Raw genomic sequence first — 18,706 nt, 5'->3', positions numbered from 1 at the left:
CTATTTGTTCTAAATTTCCATGGGCTCATTTCATGGAAAATGATTGCGTAACCTTATCACATGCAATTGATGTGGAATGTGCTTGTACAAATTTACCTTATTGGTTCCTGTCTTCTACGTTTCTTTGCGTGCTGTGTTGTGCCACCGTAATAACAGTTCGCAGAAGGCCAAATTGGCGGTATGGTAGATTCAGATTCAGATTCAGATTCAATTTTAATTGTCATTGTCAGTATACAGTACAGAGACAACGAAATGCATTTAGCATCTCCCTTGAAGAGCGACATAGCAAACGGTGTGAATTGTCTGATTGGCAGTCACCGAGGACTGGGGTCTGTTGGTTAGAAAGTCCAGTATCCAGTTGCAGAGGGAGGGGTCGATGCCCAGGTTACCGAGTTTGGTGATCAGTTTTGATGGAATAATGGTGTTGAATGCTGAGCTGTAATCGATGAACAGCATTCTTACATAAGTGTCTCTGTTGTCAAGGTGGGAGAGGGCGGAGTGAAGTGCCGTTGAGATGGCATCCTCCGTACTCCTGTTCTTGCGGTAGGCAAACTGATAGGGATCCAGTGTGGGGGGTAGGCAGCTTTTGAGGTGTGCCAGGACCAGCCTCTCGAAGCACTTGGTGATGATGGGGGTAAGTGCAACTGGGCGGAAGTCGTTGAGGCTTGCCGCAGTGGAGTGTTTTGGCACTGGCACGATGGAGGTGGCTTTAAGGCAAGTGGGGACAACTGCTTGGGCAAGTGACAGGTTGAAGATGTCAGTCCAGACGTCTGTCAGCTGCGCAGCACAGGCACTGAGCACGCGCCCGGGGATGCCGTCAGGGCCAGCAGCCTTACGTGCATTAGTCCTACTCAGTGCCACGTACACGTCGTAGGGGGTGAGTGTGAGGGGTTGGTGATCGGCAGGTAGCACAGCCTTGATGGCTGTCTCTAGATTGTCCCTGTCGAAGCAGCCATAGAAGTGATTAAGCTCCTCAAGGAAGGAGGCGTCGCTGGATGTGGGGGTGATGTTGGAGGGTCTGTAGTCCGTGATGGCCTGGATGCCTTGCCACATGCGTCGGGGGTCGGAGTTGTTGTTGAAGTGCTCCTCAATCCTGAGCTTATGGCAGTGCTTGGCCTTCCTGATGCCCCTCTTCAGGTTAGCCCTGGATGAACTGTAGGCTCGAGCATCGCCTGTGTTGTGTTGCGGTAGTGTTGTGCCACCGCAATAACAGTTGGCAGAAGGCCAAATTGGCGGTGTGGTAGATATGAAAAAGGTTGTCTAAGGTTACAACATGATTGATCAACTGGGAAAGTGGGCAGAGGAATGGCAGATGGAATTTAATGCAGTCGAGTTTCAAGTGATACATTTTGGGAAGTTTAATCAAAGCAGGGCATAAACAGTGAATGATAGATTCTGTGGAGTGTTATAGAACCGAGAGACCTATGGGTACACAGTTCCTTTAAAGTGCAACAAAAATAGGCAAGGTGTTGAAACAAGCCAACACTTCCTTTCATCATTGTGTACTGGAGTTGGGACATCACGTTCCACTATGCAAAATATTAACAATATTATCACACCTAGAATATTTTGTGCAATTCCTGTTGCTTCAGTGCCCTCCATAATGTTTAGGACAAAGACCCAGCATTTATTTATTTGCCTCTGTACTCCACAATTTGAGATTTGTAATAGAAAAATTACATGTGGTTAAAGTGCATATTGTCAGATTTTATTAAAAGATATTTCTATACATTTTGGTTTTACCACATAGAAATCACAATTATGGTCTGAAGAAGGGTTTCGGCCCGAAACGTCGCCTATTTTCTTCGCTCCATAGATGCTGCTGCACCCGCTGAGTTTCTCCAGCAATTTTGTGTACCTTATGTTTATAAATAGTTCCCCCCCATTTCAGGGCACCATAATGTTTGGGACACATGGCTTCACAGGTGTTTGTAATTGCTCAGGTGTGTTTAAAGGCCTCCTTAATGCAGGTATATGAGAGCTCTCAGCACCTAGTCTTCCCTCCAGTCTTTCCATCACCTTTGGAATATTGTATTGCTTTTATCAACATGAGGACCAAAGTTGTGCCAATGAAAGTCAAATAAGCCATTATGAGTGAGAAACAAGAAAAAAACTGTGAGAGACATCAGTCAAACCTAAGGCTTACCAAAATCAACGGTTTGGAACATCATTAAAGTAAAGTAAAGTAAAGTAGCCTTTATTGTCATTCAGACCTTTCGGTCTGAACGAAATTTCGTTGCCTTGCAGTCATACATATAATAAAAATGACAAAAACATACAATAAACACAAATTTAACATCCACCACAGTGAGTTCACCAGGCACCTCCTCACTGTGATGGAAGACAAAAATCTTAAAGTCCTTGTCCCCTCCTTGTTCTCCCTCTGATCCGAGGCAACCTGTGAGCTCCCGACGCTGTCGTCCTCCGAGGTCAGGTCACCGCTGCCGCCGGAACGCCACAGCTCCGTTGTCGGGTCACCGCTGCCGCCGGAACGCCACAGCTCCGTTGTCGGGTCGCCGCTGCTGCTGGAACGCCACAGCTCCGTTGTCGGGTCGTCGCTGCTGCTGGAACGCCACAGCTCCGTTGTCGGGTCGTCGCTGCCGCTGCCGCTGGAACACCACAGCTCCGTTGTCGGGTCGCCGCTGCCGCTGGAACGCCACAGCTCCGTTGTCGGGTCGTCGCTGCCGCCGGAACGCCACAGCTCCGTTGTCCGCTGCCGCTGTCGGAACGCCACAGCTCCGTTGTCGGGTCGCCGCTGCCGCCGGAACGCCACAGCTCCGTTGTTGGGTCGCCGCTGCCGCCGGAACGCCACAGCTCCGTTGTCGGGTCGCCGCTGTCGCCGGAACACCACAGCTCCGTTGTCGGGTCGCCGCTACCGCTGCCACCGGAACGCCACAGCTCCGTTGTCGGGTCGCCGCTTCCGCTGCCGCCGGAACGCCACAGCTCCGTTGTCGGGTCGCCGCTGCCGCTGGAACGCCACAGCTCCGTTGTCGGGTCGCCGCTGCCGCTGGAAAGCCACAGCTCCGATGTTTCCGCTGGAATGTTGCCCCAGCTCTGAGGCCGCCAGCTCTGCCATTAGGCCTCGGCGCATACGGAGACGGACACGGGGGATACGACAAGAGAAGTCGCATCCCCCCCCGAAGGAAGACCGAAAACACGTTTCTCCCCTCCACCCCCTCCCCACACCCACACACAACATAATAAAAAAAAATAAAACCAAAAATTAACTAAAACAGGACAAAAGAACAAACAAAAAAAAGAAAAAAACAAACGGACTGCAGGCGAGCCGCAGCTGCTAAGGCAGCGCCGCCATCTTAAAAATTAAGAAGAAAGAGAGCACTGGTGAGACTAATTGCAAAGGGACTGGCAGGCCAAGAAAGACCTCCACAGCTGATGACACAAGAATTCTCTCTATAATAAAGAAAAATCCCCAAACACCTGTCCGACAAATCAGAAACACTTTTCAGCAGTCAGGTGTGGATTTGTCAATGACCACTGTCCGCAGAAGACTTCATGAACCGAAATACAGAGGCTACACTACAAAATGCAAACCACTGGTTAGCTGCAAAAATAGGATGGCCAGGTTACAGTTTGCCAAGAAGTACTTTAAAGAGCAACCACAGTTCTGGAAAAAGGTCTTGTGGACAGATGAGGCGAAGATTAACTTATATCAGAGTGATGGTAAGAGCAAAGTATGGAGGAGTGAAGTAACTGCCCAAGATCCAAAGCATACCACCTCATCTGTGAAACACGGTGGTGGGGGTGTTATGGCCTGAGCATGTATGGCTGCTGAAGGTACTGGCTCACTTATCTTCATTGATAATACAACTGCTGATGGTAGTAGCAAAATGAATTCTGAAGTGTAAAAACACATTCTATCTGATCAAGTTGAAACAAATGCTTCAAAACTCATTGGCCGGCGGTTAATTCCACAGCAAGACAATGATCCGAAACGTACTGCTAAAGCAACAAAGAATTTTTTTAAACTAAAAAATTGTCAATTCTTGAGTGGCCAAGTCAATCACCTGATCTGAACCAATTGAGCATGCCTTTTATATGCTGAAGAGAAAACTGAAGGATAAGCTGAAGATGGCTGCAAGTCAGGCCTGGCAGAGCATCACCAGAGAAGACACCCAGCAACTGGTGATGTCCATGAATCGCAGACTTCAAGCAGTCATTGCATGCAAAGGATATGCAACAAAATACTAAACATGACTATTTTCATTTATGTGACATTGCTGTGTCCCAAACATTATGGTGCCCTGAAATGGGAGGGCTGCTGTATTAACACTGCTGTAATTTCTACACGGTGAAACCAAAATGTTTAAAAATTACCTTTATTAATATCTGACAATGTGCACTTTAACCACATGTGATTTTTTTTCTATTACAAATCTCAAATTGGGGCGTACAGAGGCAAATAAATAAATTATGTGTCTTTGCCCTAAACATTATGGAGGGCACTGTATACTGTCAAAAGGATATGATCAACCTGGAGAGGATGCAGAAGAAATTCATAAATTTGTTGCCAGGACTGGAGGACTTGAGTTATAAGACATTGGGTAGGCTGGAACTGTTTTCACTGTAGCGAAGTATGCTGAAGGACAACATTATAAGCATTTATAAAATCATGAGGAGCATGTGTTTTACAGGTGATGGAAAACTGAAACAATACAGAAAATACGGGGCAGGGATTTAGATTCTTAGATCACTGGGATCTGTTTTGGAGTAAGGGGGGAACTGTACAAAAGGGACAGATTGCATCTTAACAGGTGGGGGACCAGCATTCTGGCAGGCAGGTTTGCCACTGCTACACGGGTGGTTTTAAACTGAATAAGGGGGGTGGGGTGTCAAATGCGATAGTCGAGGATGGAGTTAAAGGGAAAGGGTTTCTTAAATGTGTGAGCGGAGAGACAGAGGGGTGTAAAATGAGGGTAGAAGCAATAGGTAGCAAGGTGAAAAGTAAAAGTGGCAGGCAGACACATCCAGGGCAAAAATCAAAAAGGGCGACTTTTCAACATAATTGTATAAGGGGTAAGAGGGTTGTAAAAACAAGCCTGAAGGCTTTGTGTCTCAATCCAAGGAGCATTCGTAATAAGGTGGATGAGTTGAATGTGCAGATAACTATTAATGACTATGATATAGTTGGGATCACTGATACATGGCTCCAGGGTGACCAAGGCTGGGAGCTGAACATCCAGGGATATTCAATATTCAGGAGGGATAGACAGAAAAGAAAAGGAGGTGGGGTAGCGTTGCTGTTTAGAGAGGAGATTAACGCAATAGAGAGGAAGGACATTAGCTTGGAGGACATGGAAACGCTATGGGTAGAGCTGCTAAACACTAAGGGGCAGAAAACGCTAGTGGGAGTTGTGTACAGGCCACCTAACCGTAGCAGTGGAGTTGGGGATGGCATCAAACAGGAAATTAGAAATGAGTGCAACAAAGGTAAAACAGTTATAATGGGTGACTTCAATCTACATAAAGATTGGGTGAATCAAATTGGCAGGGGTGCTGAGGAAGAGGATTTCTTGGAATGTATGCAGGATAGTTTTCTAAACCAACATGTAGAGGAACCAATGAGAGAGCAGGCTATTCTAGACTGGGTATTGAGTAATGAGGAAGGGTTAGTTAACAGTCCTGTTGTGCATGGCCCCTTGGGCAAGAGTGACCATTATATGGATGAGTTCTTCATTAGGATGGAGAGTGACATAATTAATTCTGAAACAAGGGTTCTGAACTTAAAGAAAGGTAACTTTGAGGGTATGAGACGTGAATTGGCCAAAATAGACTGGCAATTGATTCTTAAAGGGTTGACGGTGGATAGGCAATGGAAGGCATTTAAAGACTGCATGTGGATGAACTACAAAAATTGTTCATCCCAGTTTGGCAAAGGAATAAATCAGGGAAGGTAGTGCATCCGTGGATAACAAGGGAAATCAGGGATAGTATCAAAACAAAAGATGAAGCATACAAATTAGCCAGAAAAGGCAGCCTACCAGAGGACTGGCAGAAATTCAGAGTCCAGCAGAGGAAGACAAAGGTCTTAATTAGGAAAGGGAAAATAGATTATTAAAGAAAACTAGCAGGGAACATAAAATCTGACTGCAAAAGTTTTTATAGATTGAAGAGAAAAAGATTAGTTAAAACAAATGTAGGTTCCTTGCAGTCAGAAACAGGTGAATTGATCATGGGGAACAAGGACAAGGCAGACCAATTGAATAACTGCTTTGGTTCTGTCTTCACTAAGGAAGACATAAATAATCTGCCGGAAATAGCAGGGGACCGAGGGTCAAATGAGATGGAGGAACTGAGTGAAATCCAGATTAGCCGGGAAGTGGTGTTAGGTATATTGAATGGATTAAAGGCCGATAAATCCACAGGGCCAGATATGCTGCATCCCAGAGTACTTAAGGAAGTAGCCCCAGAAATAGTGGATGCATTAGTGATAATTTTTCAAAACTCTTTAGATTCTGGAATAGTTCCTGAGGATTGGAGGGTAGCTAATGTAATCCCACTTTTTAAAAAGGGAGGGAGAAAGAAAACGGGGAATTACAGACCAGTTAGTCTAACATCGGTAGTGGGGAAACTGCTATAGTCAGTTATTAAAGATGGGATAGCAGCACATAGAAATTTTTGAGGATGTAACTAGTAGAGTGGATTAGGGAGAACCAGTGGATGTGTTATATCTGGACTTTCAGAAGGCTTTCGACAAGGTCCCACATAAGAGATTAGTATACAAACTTAAAGCACACGGTATTGGGGGTTCAGTATTGATGTGGATAGAGAACTGGCTTGCAGACAGGAAGCAAAGAGTAGGAGTAAACGGGTCCTTTTCAGAATGGCAGGCAGTGACTAATGGCGTACCGCAAGGCTCAGTGCTGGGACCCCAGCTATTTACAATATATATTAATGATTTGGATGAGGGAATTGAATAGTCTACAGGAAAGTAGACTATTATCTGAATGGTGGCCGATTACGAAAATGGGAGATGCAGCGAGACCTGAGTGTCATGGTACACCAGTCATTGAAAGTAGGCATGCAGGTGCAACAGGCAGTGAAGAAAGCGAATGGTATGTTGGCATTCATGGCAAAAGGATTTGAGTATAGGAGCAGGGAGGTTCTACGGCAGTTGTACAGGGTCTTGGTGAGACCACACCCTGGAGTATTACACCTGATGGCATGAACGTTGAATTCTCCCAATTTTGCTAGCCCTTGCTGTCTCCTCCCCTTCCTTAACCCTCGAGCTGTCTCCTCCCCTCCCCCCCCCCCCCGCCTCCCCCCCCCCCCTCTCCCCTTCTTTCTCCCCCCCCCCCCCCCCCCCCACCCCCCCATCAGTCTGAAGAAGGGTTCTGGCCCGAAACGTCGCCTATTTCCTTCGCTCCATAGATGCTGCTGCACCCGCTGAGTTTCTCCAGCAATTTTGTGTACCCTGGAGTATTGCATACAGTTTTGGTCTCCACATCTCCTAGATGTGGCCCTTGTGGCTAAAGGGATCAGGGGGTATGGAGAGAAGGCAGGTACAGGATACTGAGTTGGATGATCAGCCATGATCATATTGAATGGCGGTGCAGGCTCGAAGGGCCGAATGGCCTACTCCTGAACCTATTTTCTATGTTTCTATACCAAGAAAGCAATAGAGATAAAGTTCCAAGGTACACAAAAAAGCTGGAGAAACTCAGCGGGTGCAGCAGCATCTATGGAGCGAAGGAAATAGGCAATGTTTCGGGCCGAAACCCTTCTTCAGACAGGGTTTCGGCCCGAAACGTTGCCTATTTCCTTCGCTCCACAGATGCTGCTGCACCCGCTGAGTTTCTCCAGCTTTTTTGTGTACCTTCGATTTTCCAGCATCTGCAGTTCCTTCTTAAACACGAGATAAACAATGTTTTTCATTTATTTATTCACGGCATGTGGATGTCACTAGTCATGTTGAGATTTATTGTCTTTTGTTGCCTAGAACGTCTTGTTTTTTTAATATTATAGATAGACTCTGTTAAATGTCACCGATGGACATTATGGAACCAGAGAGGGTCACGTTAAATGAGATTACAATACAGAAATGTAATGGTTTACTAATTCTGGCTGCTTGCCATTACATTAACTTCACCATTACATTAGGATAGGCAATATAAGAATGATGTTAATTGCATATTGGTAAATTTAGTGAATATTTTAAGTGTATTCTTAATGTATTTTCCTTTTATTCATCCAACAGGTTTCATTTCTGGTACAGATATCAGCCCTAGGATTGGGGGTTTATCAGTTAGTGAAAACTCAAGATATAAAAACGAAGCTGACAGATTATATCATGTACATGAATGGAAGAGAGGAATTGACCGTAGGTGTTCCCTTCAAGATCAGTGTGTTGGAAAGCTCTACTGAAGACATTATTATTGAAAACACAAATTTAAAAGCTTGGTTTTCAGGCTCGAAAGGATTCTTGGAGGTAAAGATTTCTAAATGTGTTTTTTATCCGGTATATAACTCCTTAACCAGGTGCCAAATTGATCAGTTATCCAATAATGGCTCGCTGTTATTTCTTAACCTTTTGTTATCACATTTATATTTGCAGCCAGAAGTCAAACAAAAAGCAAAATATTATAACTGTTGACAATGTTAAATAAAAAACAATTTCTCCACTCCTCCCCTTCCATCTACATCCTTTCATCTAGCTTCACAATTAAGAGCTCTTCAATCCTTTTGTGTCACACCTTTTTTCTTTATATCTCTGGCCTTTGTCCAACCATCTACCTAGCAAAACCCCCTTCACCTGTATCCACCTATTATTTGTCAGGCTTTGTCCTGCCCCTCCTCTTCCAGCTTTATTTCCATTCACTCAGGCCACAATCAGTCTGACGAAGGGTTCTGACCCAGAAGCATCACCTATCCATGTTCGCCAGAGATGCTACCTGACCTGCTGAGTTACTCCAACAATTTGTGTCATCTTCAGATATATCATCTGGGTGTTTAAAACATTACCTTTGCTTAAATGGCCACCTGCAGCATTCTGCAAAATGTCATTTCCTTTGTCCAGCTATATAATTACTGTGGGAGCGAACTGCAGATGCTGGTTTACACCGAAGATAGATACAAAACGCTAGAACAACTCAGCGGGACAGGCAGCATTTCTAGATAGAAGGATTGGGTGACATTTCGGGTCGAGACCCTTCTTCAGACTGAAACGTCCCGACCCGAAATGTCACCCATTCCTTCGATCCAGAGATGCTGCATGTCTATCTAAATAAATAATGTGGCAAGAAGAGTGGGTCAGAGGCAAACTGTCATGCAGCAAATGACTATTCTCCTGCTTAGAAACATAGAAACATGGAAAATAGGTGCAGCAGTAGGCCATTCGGCCCTTCGAGCCTACACCGACATTCAATGTGATCATGGCTGATCATCCAACTCGGTATCCAATACCTGCCTTCTCTCCATACCCCCTGATCCCTTTAGCCACAAGGGCCACATCTAACTCCCTCTTAAATATAGCCAATGAACTGGCCTCAACTACCTTCTGTGGCAGAGAATTCCACAGATTCACCACTCTATGTGTAAAAAATGATTTTCTCATCTCTGTCCTAAAAGACTTCCCTCTTATCCTTAAACTGTGACCCCTTGTTCTGGACTTCCCCAACATCGGGAATAATCTTCCTGCATCTAGCCTGTCCTACCCCTTAAGAATTTTGTAAGTTTCTATAATATCCCCCCTCAATCTTCTAAATTCTAGTGAGTACAAGCTGAGTCTATCCAGTCTTTCTTCATATGAAAGTCCTGACATCCTCAGTCTGGTGAACCTTCTCTGTAATCCCGCTGTGGAAATAATGTCTTTCCTCAGATTAGGAGACCAAAACTGTACACAATACTCCAGGTGTGGTCTCACCAAAACCCTGTACAACTGCAGTAGAACGTCCCTGCTCTTATACTCAAATCCTTTTGCTATGAATGCTAACATACCATTCGCTTTCTTCACTGCCTGCTGCACTGCATGCCTTCTTTCAATGACTGGTGTACCATGACACCCAGGTCTCGTTGCATCTCCCCTTTTCCTAATCGGGCACCATTCAGATAATAGTCTACTTTCCTGTTTTTGCCACCAAAGTGGATAACCTCACATTTATCCACATTATACTGCATCTGCCATGCATTTGCCCACTCACCCAACCTATCCAAGTCACCTTGCAGCCTCCTAGCTTCCTCCTCACAGCTAACACTGCCCCCCAGCTTCGTGTCATCCGCAAACATGGAGATATTGCATTCAATTCCCTCATCCAGATCATTAATATATATTGTAAATAGCTGGGGTCCCAGCACTGAGCCTTGCGGTACCCCACTAGTCACTGCCTGCCATTCTGAAAATGACCCGTTTACTCCTACTATTTGCTTCCTGTCTGCCAGCCAGTTTTCTATCCATATCACTAATAAACCCCCAATACCGCTTAACTCCTAAACCCAAGTCTGTCTATCATATCAAAGCCTCAGTGGGACTTTGATAGAATGCTCTATACTTAATTAAAGCAGTGCACGTTCAATAATACCTTCATACCATCTAGGACAAAGCAACTCAATTGGTGTTCTATCTGACACCCGGCATTTAATTGCAAAAAAACTATACCATCTACAGGATGAACTGTAATTAATCTCCAAGATTTATTTAATGGTGCCACTAAAGTTCCCAATTTCTACCACCTGAAAGAAAATACAATGGATATACATCAATGCCACCAGCTGGATGCTCTCTTTTTTACTCTTAACTCTAGGAATCCTCTCCAGTAAATGTTAGGTTCACTAGGATCAATAGTTCCCAGACTTTTCCCTGCTTTCTTAAATAGAGGCACAACATTAACCATCTTTCAGTCTTCTGGCACCCCACCTGTATCTAATGGTCACTGCTCTGTTAGCTTTACGATAGTTATGGATAAAGGCAGGGCGGGGCCATGAGTTACCATTCTGAATTTGGGCATGGCCAACTATTATGATATTAAACAGGAACGATTGGAGCAGGCACAAGAATCACAGACAACAGCCTACACAACAGGTACAACAGCCTGTACCTTTATCTCCTGTCCGCCTCCATTACTCGGACTCCTCCTGAATACTCTTGAGCCCAAGACTCACACTTGCCCTTAACACAGCACTTCACCCAATAGGCTGTTCCGTTGCACCTCAACTTTTTATTAGTTGCTCATTTAGCCAAATTGGATGCTTCAAACAAATCAATGGGCTTACTTGTCAAGGCTCCTGCTCCGACCTGAAATTGGCGTGACCAAACCTGTCCATAGTCTTGATTTTCAAGGTTTCGCTCCTGTTCCAACCTGAAATTGACTTGCCCAAACCAATCAATTAGTTTGCTTTTCAAGGCTCCTGCTTTGACCTGAAATTAACTTGCTCGAACATGTCCACAGACTTGCTTTTATAGGCCCTTACTACTGCTCTGACCTGAAAATGAATTGCTTCAAACCAATCAACGGGCTTGCATTGAAGGCTCCTGTTCCTGCTCTGACCTGAAATTGTCTTGGTATTATCAAGTTGCCGTGACTTTAGGACCAACTTCCCCGGATGAATTGCAGGCGCTGGTTTGCTTACTATTTACTCTGTGAATTAATTTTTTGAATTTTTTAAAATACATCTAATCACACATGGTTTTGATGCTGCATTTGAGTAACTACCGGTTCAATTATGAATACTTCCTTTGTATCCTTTGAAAGGGGGCGCCGTCCTGTATGGTATGGCTGCCCAGCCTGCAGCTGTTTGTTTTCCACTCTTTTTTTAATTTTTAGTTAGTTAAAGTGTTTTTGTTCTGGAGTTCTAGTCTTTTTTATGTCGGGGGGGGGGGGGGGGTGAAACTACTTTTCAGGATCCCTACCTGGTCGGAGAGGCAGCTTTTCTCCGGGCTGCACCGTCGACACGTCCTCGCGGCCTACCAGCGTGCCTGGAGCGGCGTTTCCTGAGGGGCCCGCCCAGAACCACGGCTGCGGTGGTGGCACAGCGCTGGAGCGCTATCGCGGAGCAGAGCGGGGGATGCCTTGCCCGGGTCGCGGCGCTAGTGCTCCGGTGAGCTGAGACCGCCGAGAAAAACATCGTGGAGCTGCGGGTCTGTGGAACGGCCAGCTGCGGGTGGCGGCGCTGAACTTTAACATCGGGAGCCTGGGATCTCTCGCTGAGATCGCCAGTAGTGGAGCTCCATCTGGCGCGGCCTTGTTGACTTCGGAAGCCGCGGTCTCGAGTAAGGAAGCGGCCGTTCCAGGTGTCCCATGCCGCTGAGAAGATTCTCCCGACGCTGGAGCACCATCACCCGGCGAGAACGGCCTGGAACATCGGGCCTCCATAAAGGCGACTGCGGAGGCCTCAATAGGCCGGACTATGGGTGGACATGGGGATGGGACTGGACTTAGTGCCTTCCCTCATAATGGAAACCATTGTGGGGGGATGTTTTCTATGTTAAAGTTCTTTATTATTGTCATGTTTGTATATTTTTTTTATCTGCTGCACTGGCAACAAGAATTTCACTACACCTACGTGTATGTGACCAATAAAATAACCTTTGAACCTTTGGTATCTCCGCAGAGAGAGAGTTTAAAATTCTGACTACTGGGTTGGGTAAATAAACATTTATTTAGTGTAAGATTGCTTGGAGGAACTTATGAACAGCCTGGAAGTTTTAGATCACTCTATGTTGTTGAAACTCAAAGGGACTGGAGTGGGGAAGAAAATAATTAAATTATATTTTACAATTATTGAAATAGAATTTAAATTCCTTTCTTGTTCTATTAGAAAATACATACCAAGGAGGATGAAAGGGACCATCTTATAAGTATTCAGTTCTGGTGGTATGGCACCACAAGCAATCGGGATAAGAGTGGTGCCTATCTCTTCTTGCCAAATGGAGAAGCTCAGGTAAAAACAAATGTCCAGTACTTTATTTCAATATGAGCAAAATACTATGAATACTGGAAATGTAAGTAAAAATATTCAAAGATCTCAAAGATCTTCCTTATCCATATGCAGTATCCATGATTATTAAAGGTCTGAATTTTACATATTTTCTTAACATCCCTCAAAATGTGTTGAAAATTGTAACTTGTTCAAAAGCCTTAATCACATATTTTATTTGCAAATGACCAACTCTTTTGAAACTGACAGGTTAAGTTTTGGCTTTTAAATTGGAAGAAAGATGGTGGCAGTTGAAAAATAAATATTGATCAAAATTGATCTTTCCTGTTTTTGAGTAATTCTTCCAAGTATTTTGTCATCATGTTACATATTTATTTTGCAGCCCTCCATTAAGCTCCAGCAAAGAAAAGTTGTGTTTGGATTGCATTAAATAAATCTTAAATAAAAATACAATTTCTAATGTATTTTGAATACATTTTAGAAATAGCTATAAATGCACCAACAATGATCAGTGTAACCTTCTTTTACAGCCATACACTTCTTCAGAGCCTCCCATTCTGAAAATAACGCGTGGGCCACTTTTCTCAGAGGTAATGTGCATCTACCAGCACTTCACGCATTTGGTGCGGCTCAGCAATGTGTATGGTAGGAACATCTACAACTCCATCATATTACGCCTCCTATAATACTCTTTTAAGAACTTCTAATGCTGCTGCATCTTCTAACTATTATATATTTCTGAAAAATGCATGAAATTATAGGAAAAATGAAAGATGAAGTGGCAGTTTGTATTATGAGTGGTTCCATAACAAAATGTTGATAAGATTTGGGTTGTATTAATAACTGTGTTGTATCAATTTTCAAAATAGCTGTTGAAACAAATGTGAGCAATATTAAAGCAAGAAATAGAAATAGTTTGCTCAAATTGATCCTCTTTATCAGTTGAAGTATTCAAGTCTGTTCTCATTCCATCTCAATAAAGTTGCTTAACTTGAATTTCTGTGCATGATAGTTTATAGTTTACATTCAAATGCTTACTCAGCTTTAGGTACCAGGTTTAGAAATACTCCACCTAATCTGGATAATATTTAAAGAGCCGATCTAAAATGTTTACTTATTTTCATCTTCATATAGATAAATCTGAGGATATCCATTTTTGCGGCAAAAACAAGGTGGCAGATTATTATCTCAATGGGGTTAGGTTAGGTAAGGGGGAGGTGCAGCGAGACCTGGGCGTCCTTGTACACCGGTCACTGAAAGTTGGCTTACAGGTACAGCAGGCAGTGAAGAAAGCTAATGGAATGTTGGCCTTCATAACAAGAGGATTTCAGTATCGGAGTAAAGAGGTTCTTCTGCAATTGTATAGGGTTCTGGTGAGACCACATCTAGAGTATTGTGTACAGTTTTGATCTCCTAATTTGAGGAAGGACATCCTTGTGATTGAGGCAGTGCAGCGTAGTTTCACGAGATTGATCCCTGGGATGGCGGGACTGTCATATGAGGAAAGATTGAAAAGACTAGGCTTGTATTCACTGGAGTTTAGAAGGATGAGGGGGACATCTTATAGAACCATATAAAATTATAAAAGGTCTGGACAAGCTAGATGCAGGAAAAATGTTCCCAATGTTGGGCGAGTCCAGAACCAGTGGCCACAGTCTTAGAATAAAGGGGAGGTCATTTAAGACTGAGGTGAGAAAAAACTTTTTCACCCAGAGAGTTGTGAATTTATGGAATTCCCTGCCACAGAGGGCAGTGGAGGGCAAGTCACTGGATGGATTTAAGAGAGAGTTAGATAGAGCTCTAGGGGCTGGTGGAGTCAAGGGATATGGGGAGAAGGCAGGCACGGGTTATTGATAGGGGACGATCAGCCATGATCACAATGAATGACGGTGCTGGCTCGAAGGGCCGAATGGCCTCCTCCTGCACCTATTTTCTATGTTTCTATATCATCGTTAATCTGAGTTGCAACATCATATAATTGCGTATTTCTGCAGTATTTAGCCTTTTGAAAAAAAAAATCCAGATTGATTTGGTAGGTTTTGCCAGTTCTTCATTGTCTTAAGTCAGAATGGTAAATTAAAGTACTTTCAACAAATACTGGATTAATCTGATAATGGAATATATGATCCATTATAATCACCTGACAGATAGATGTCTTTGGGTAATTTTCTCTAAAATTATGTGGGCAAATTTGAAGCAGATTTTGAATAATCATAGTAAAATGATAAAACCTCTCATGTTTTCCATGAATTATTGCTTAGTGTAATGAAGCTTTTCAATTTAGTGTGTCACAATGGTAACTAGAATGTTTGTGTCTAAACACGAAGTTCCCCACTGTTTCCCAGTATATTCTATTGACCAATGTCTTGTGATTGTGAGAATGGAGTAAAAAGATTCTGTTTGTACAGTCATTTTTATGTCTAGTGAGTACATTCACATTCTGGATCTCATGTAAGCAAATGTTCTCACTTGTCTGAGGAAGACCAAAGTTATTGTCCATGAACACTGCGTTTTCTGATGTCCTTTTTCCAAATCAAATGGGTTGCCTGGTTGATCCCCCTGTATCGAAATGATGTCAGGTGGAGCAAGTTCCAACTGCCAAATGAGTCATGGACAATTTTAACAGAAATCCTAGCCTTAGAGCATCCTGATGGTCTTTCACCTCATCACTGTCAACGCTTTGATAATAGTATAAAAAACTGTAAAATTCTTTGAAATATCCTGACAGAACGAAAGGCGCTACATAATGGTTATTTTTGGAAGATCCAAAGTTGCATGTGATATTATATTCATTACTTTGTGATTTTGGAGCATAAGCTAGATGTTTCAATTATATCTCAGTGAGAATTATGTGCAGTGAATATTATAGTTGGTTTCTGCTAGATTCTTGATTATTTCTATTATTATAAAACTCTGATCTTGGATGTTTAGATGGGTTTGCTTACTTGAACTTTTTCTTTGATTCACATCTCCTCGAAAACCCGACACAGTAACGGTGACATTTTTACAAATTCCGGTAGAGATTTACCTCGTGATCTAAAAAATCCCCTCACCTGAAAAATTTATTTATTATTTCCCGAGTTATATCTTGAAATTCTTCACAAATCTGACATTTTTTAAATTAACGATGTGATGACGGCAAAATGGCTCCTCTTGCTCACATTCGACCGGCCTTCTGTCCAAAGGGCTCCACCCCACCCGAGGCCCAGCGCCCTCCCCCCTCCAGCTCTGGATTGAAGCCGATGATGAGTTATGTTCAAGGCCGAGAGCTTTGTACTAGAGTCGGGCCCTGTACTACAGCTCTCTCTCTCTCCCTCCGCTTTTCGCAGCCCACTTGCTCGCCCGGCTCCCCTCCTTCGCTTCCCCCCTCCACCTCCCCTCCCCCCCTCCTACCCCCCCCCTCCTCCCCCCCCTGCCCCCTCCTCCCCTCACTCTCTCCTCCGCCCCCTCTCCCCCTCCGCTCTTCTTCCTTCCCCTCTCTCCCCCCCTCTCCTCCCCTCTACTCTCCCTCCTTCCTCCTCCCCTCCCTCCCCTCCCCCCCGTGTGTGTGTGGGGTGGTTAGTGTGTGTGTGACGCCGCAGCTCCCACCCCCCCTGCAACCGCACGTTGAGGGTATGGGACCCAACGGGTCCCCCTTAGTCTAGCATAAAATAAAATTGGAGAAACGAAACAGAAGGGCAAGCAATGGTATGGCATATTGCCAGTTTAACACTGAATAAATGGATCTTGCATGAGGTGGGTGTAACATGGGTTCCATTTACCTCCAGTTATCTTTCCAAGATAATAGCAACAAAGCAGGCCTTAAAAAAAAGAAAATTGTGCCCAATGATGTGGAATGTCTATTTGACTTGGCATTTTCAGTTCCTTGCCATCATTGAATTGTTCAACTGAGGCATAATGGAGGCTGGGTATTATGCTCAGCATCTGTAAGACACAAACTTCCTGCCCTCACTGAACAAAACTGTCACCCAACAATAAAAATTATGGCAAAGTCCTGTAAATATTCTTCATATTTTGAAAAATGCTAATTTATGAACTTAAAAAGATTGGGGAAGTAGGCTGCATGGTTCTATATCATGGCTAAACTGTATGCTCTGTGTCATAGCTGAACTGCCTAAGGCAATACCTTTTCTACTGTGGCTGATGCCTATAACCTTCAATTCCCGGATCTTTCTAAAATGGATCTCCTTCTTCTTTAAATATCCTCAGTGATCAGACCTCCACAGCCTTCTAAGAGAGAGAATTATAGAATGTCACCACCATCTGCGAGAAGAAATTCATACGCACCTTAGTTTTAAACAACATCCTCAATTCTTATAAACTAAGTTTCTCCCACTAGTGGACATCTTATCTTGAGAGTTATCATGGCGTGCCCCATATGAATCATATATTTCAACATGATCACCTTTCATCCTTCTAAATGACAAAGGATATAGATATGATTTTTTTTAGGCACATGGTAGGGCAATCCACTCATCCCAGGAATTAGACTAGTTATACTATCTCCAATGCCAGTACATCCTTTCCTAATTGAGAAAACCAAAACTGCATAGTACTCCACATGTGACCTCAACAGATCCCTGTAAAATTGTAGAAATACTTCCATATTGCTAAATTCAAATACTCCTGCAAAATAGGTAAATATATCATTTGCCATCCTGCTGCACCTGCATGCTATATTTTTTGAGATTTGTTTACAGGAACACATGGATCCTGGTACACTCTGTCAATCATTGCAATGTTTCTCCGTTTATATAATACTCTGCATTTAGATTGTCCTTACCAAAGTGCAAGACCTCACACTTTCCCACATTAACCTCTATTTGCCAAGTATTCACCTACTCATTCAACTTATCTCTATTCAGTTGTAGAGTCCTTACATCCTCAACACTATATCCCCTCCCATTGCTGATGTAATTCCTCATCATTTCAGTGCGCCAGCTCAGCCTTCAGTTCAATTGAGGAAAGGAATGTGTAAAGATCAAGACCTCAAACATGGCACAAAGCTCATGGTCTACTGAGCAACACTGAGCCTCCCCCTTGTTTTTTGTACCTGAGACCTACACTACCCACAGGAGGCCCCTCAAGGCACTTGATAAATATCACCAAAACTGTCTTTGCGAAATCCTCCAAATGCACTGGAAGATGAAGCGAGCCAAAGTTAATGTTCCCTCCATGGTCAGCTTTCATAGAATTAAAGACCTAATCATATTAATTTGTTTCCATTGGGCAAACCTAATGTCAGACTCCCGAAAGGGGCATTCTATTCTGAACTCTGTTGCAGGAAGACATTACCAGTCAGATAGATAAAGAGATTCAATGACGTGGTCAGAATCTTGAAAAAATATAAGATCCCCTCTGACTTTTGAGAATCTTTGATCTGTGACCATTCACAGTGTAGAATGAGTATTCAGGATAATATAGAAAATGTTGGGTTCACAAAAGTCCAGGAAAAATGGCAGACGGAGCATACCATTCAAAAATGACTCGTCCTGTCATGTATTTCATCTGCCATCTGTGGAAGTATGTGTGGTTGCCCCTTTGGTCTCGTCAGCCACTTCAGAAGCCACAAAGCCAGAGTGGAAGCAAGTCATCCTTGGTTAAGGATGCTAAACCTCAAAAAATGTACAAGTGCACAGTTACATCATATTACCAAATCCCAAAGGTGAGGGTCTTAAGTATTTATTAAAATACATATATATTGCAACTTGCATTATTTTTGCTGTTGATGCGAGTGTAGATATAACGTAAGACGAGCATACATAGGCATTTACCATAGAACAGTACAGCACAAGAACAGGCCCTGCGGCCCATA

The 18,706-nt window shown here is 43.6% G+C and overlaps 1 protein-coding gene across 1 annotated transcript in view; it reads left to right on the top strand.

Moving 5' to 3' along the window:
* man2a1 (mannosidase, alpha, class 2A, member 1) overlaps nucleotides 1–18,706 on the top strand; it is a 96,907-nt gene that overhangs the window by 39,371 nt on the left and 38,830 nt on the right. Inside the window, 3 exon segments of the mRNA XM_055633217.1 lie at nucleotides 8,216–8,446; nucleotides 12,772–12,894; nucleotides 13,422–13,536. Coding sequence (XP_055489192.1) covers nucleotides 8,216–8,446; nucleotides 12,772–12,894; nucleotides 13,422–13,536 — 469 coding nt within the window.

This window comes from Leucoraja erinacea, chromosome 3, assembly GCF_028641065.1.
Source record: "Leucoraja erinacea ecotype New England chromosome 3, Leri_hhj_1, whole genome shotgun sequence".
In the NCBI taxonomy this organism is placed as follows: Eukaryota; Metazoa; Chordata; class Chondrichthyes; order Rajiformes; family Rajidae; genus Leucoraja; species Leucoraja erinaceus.
Note: the sequence above shows the minus strand (reverse complement) of the source record. Positions and strands in the feature narration are given on the sequence as shown.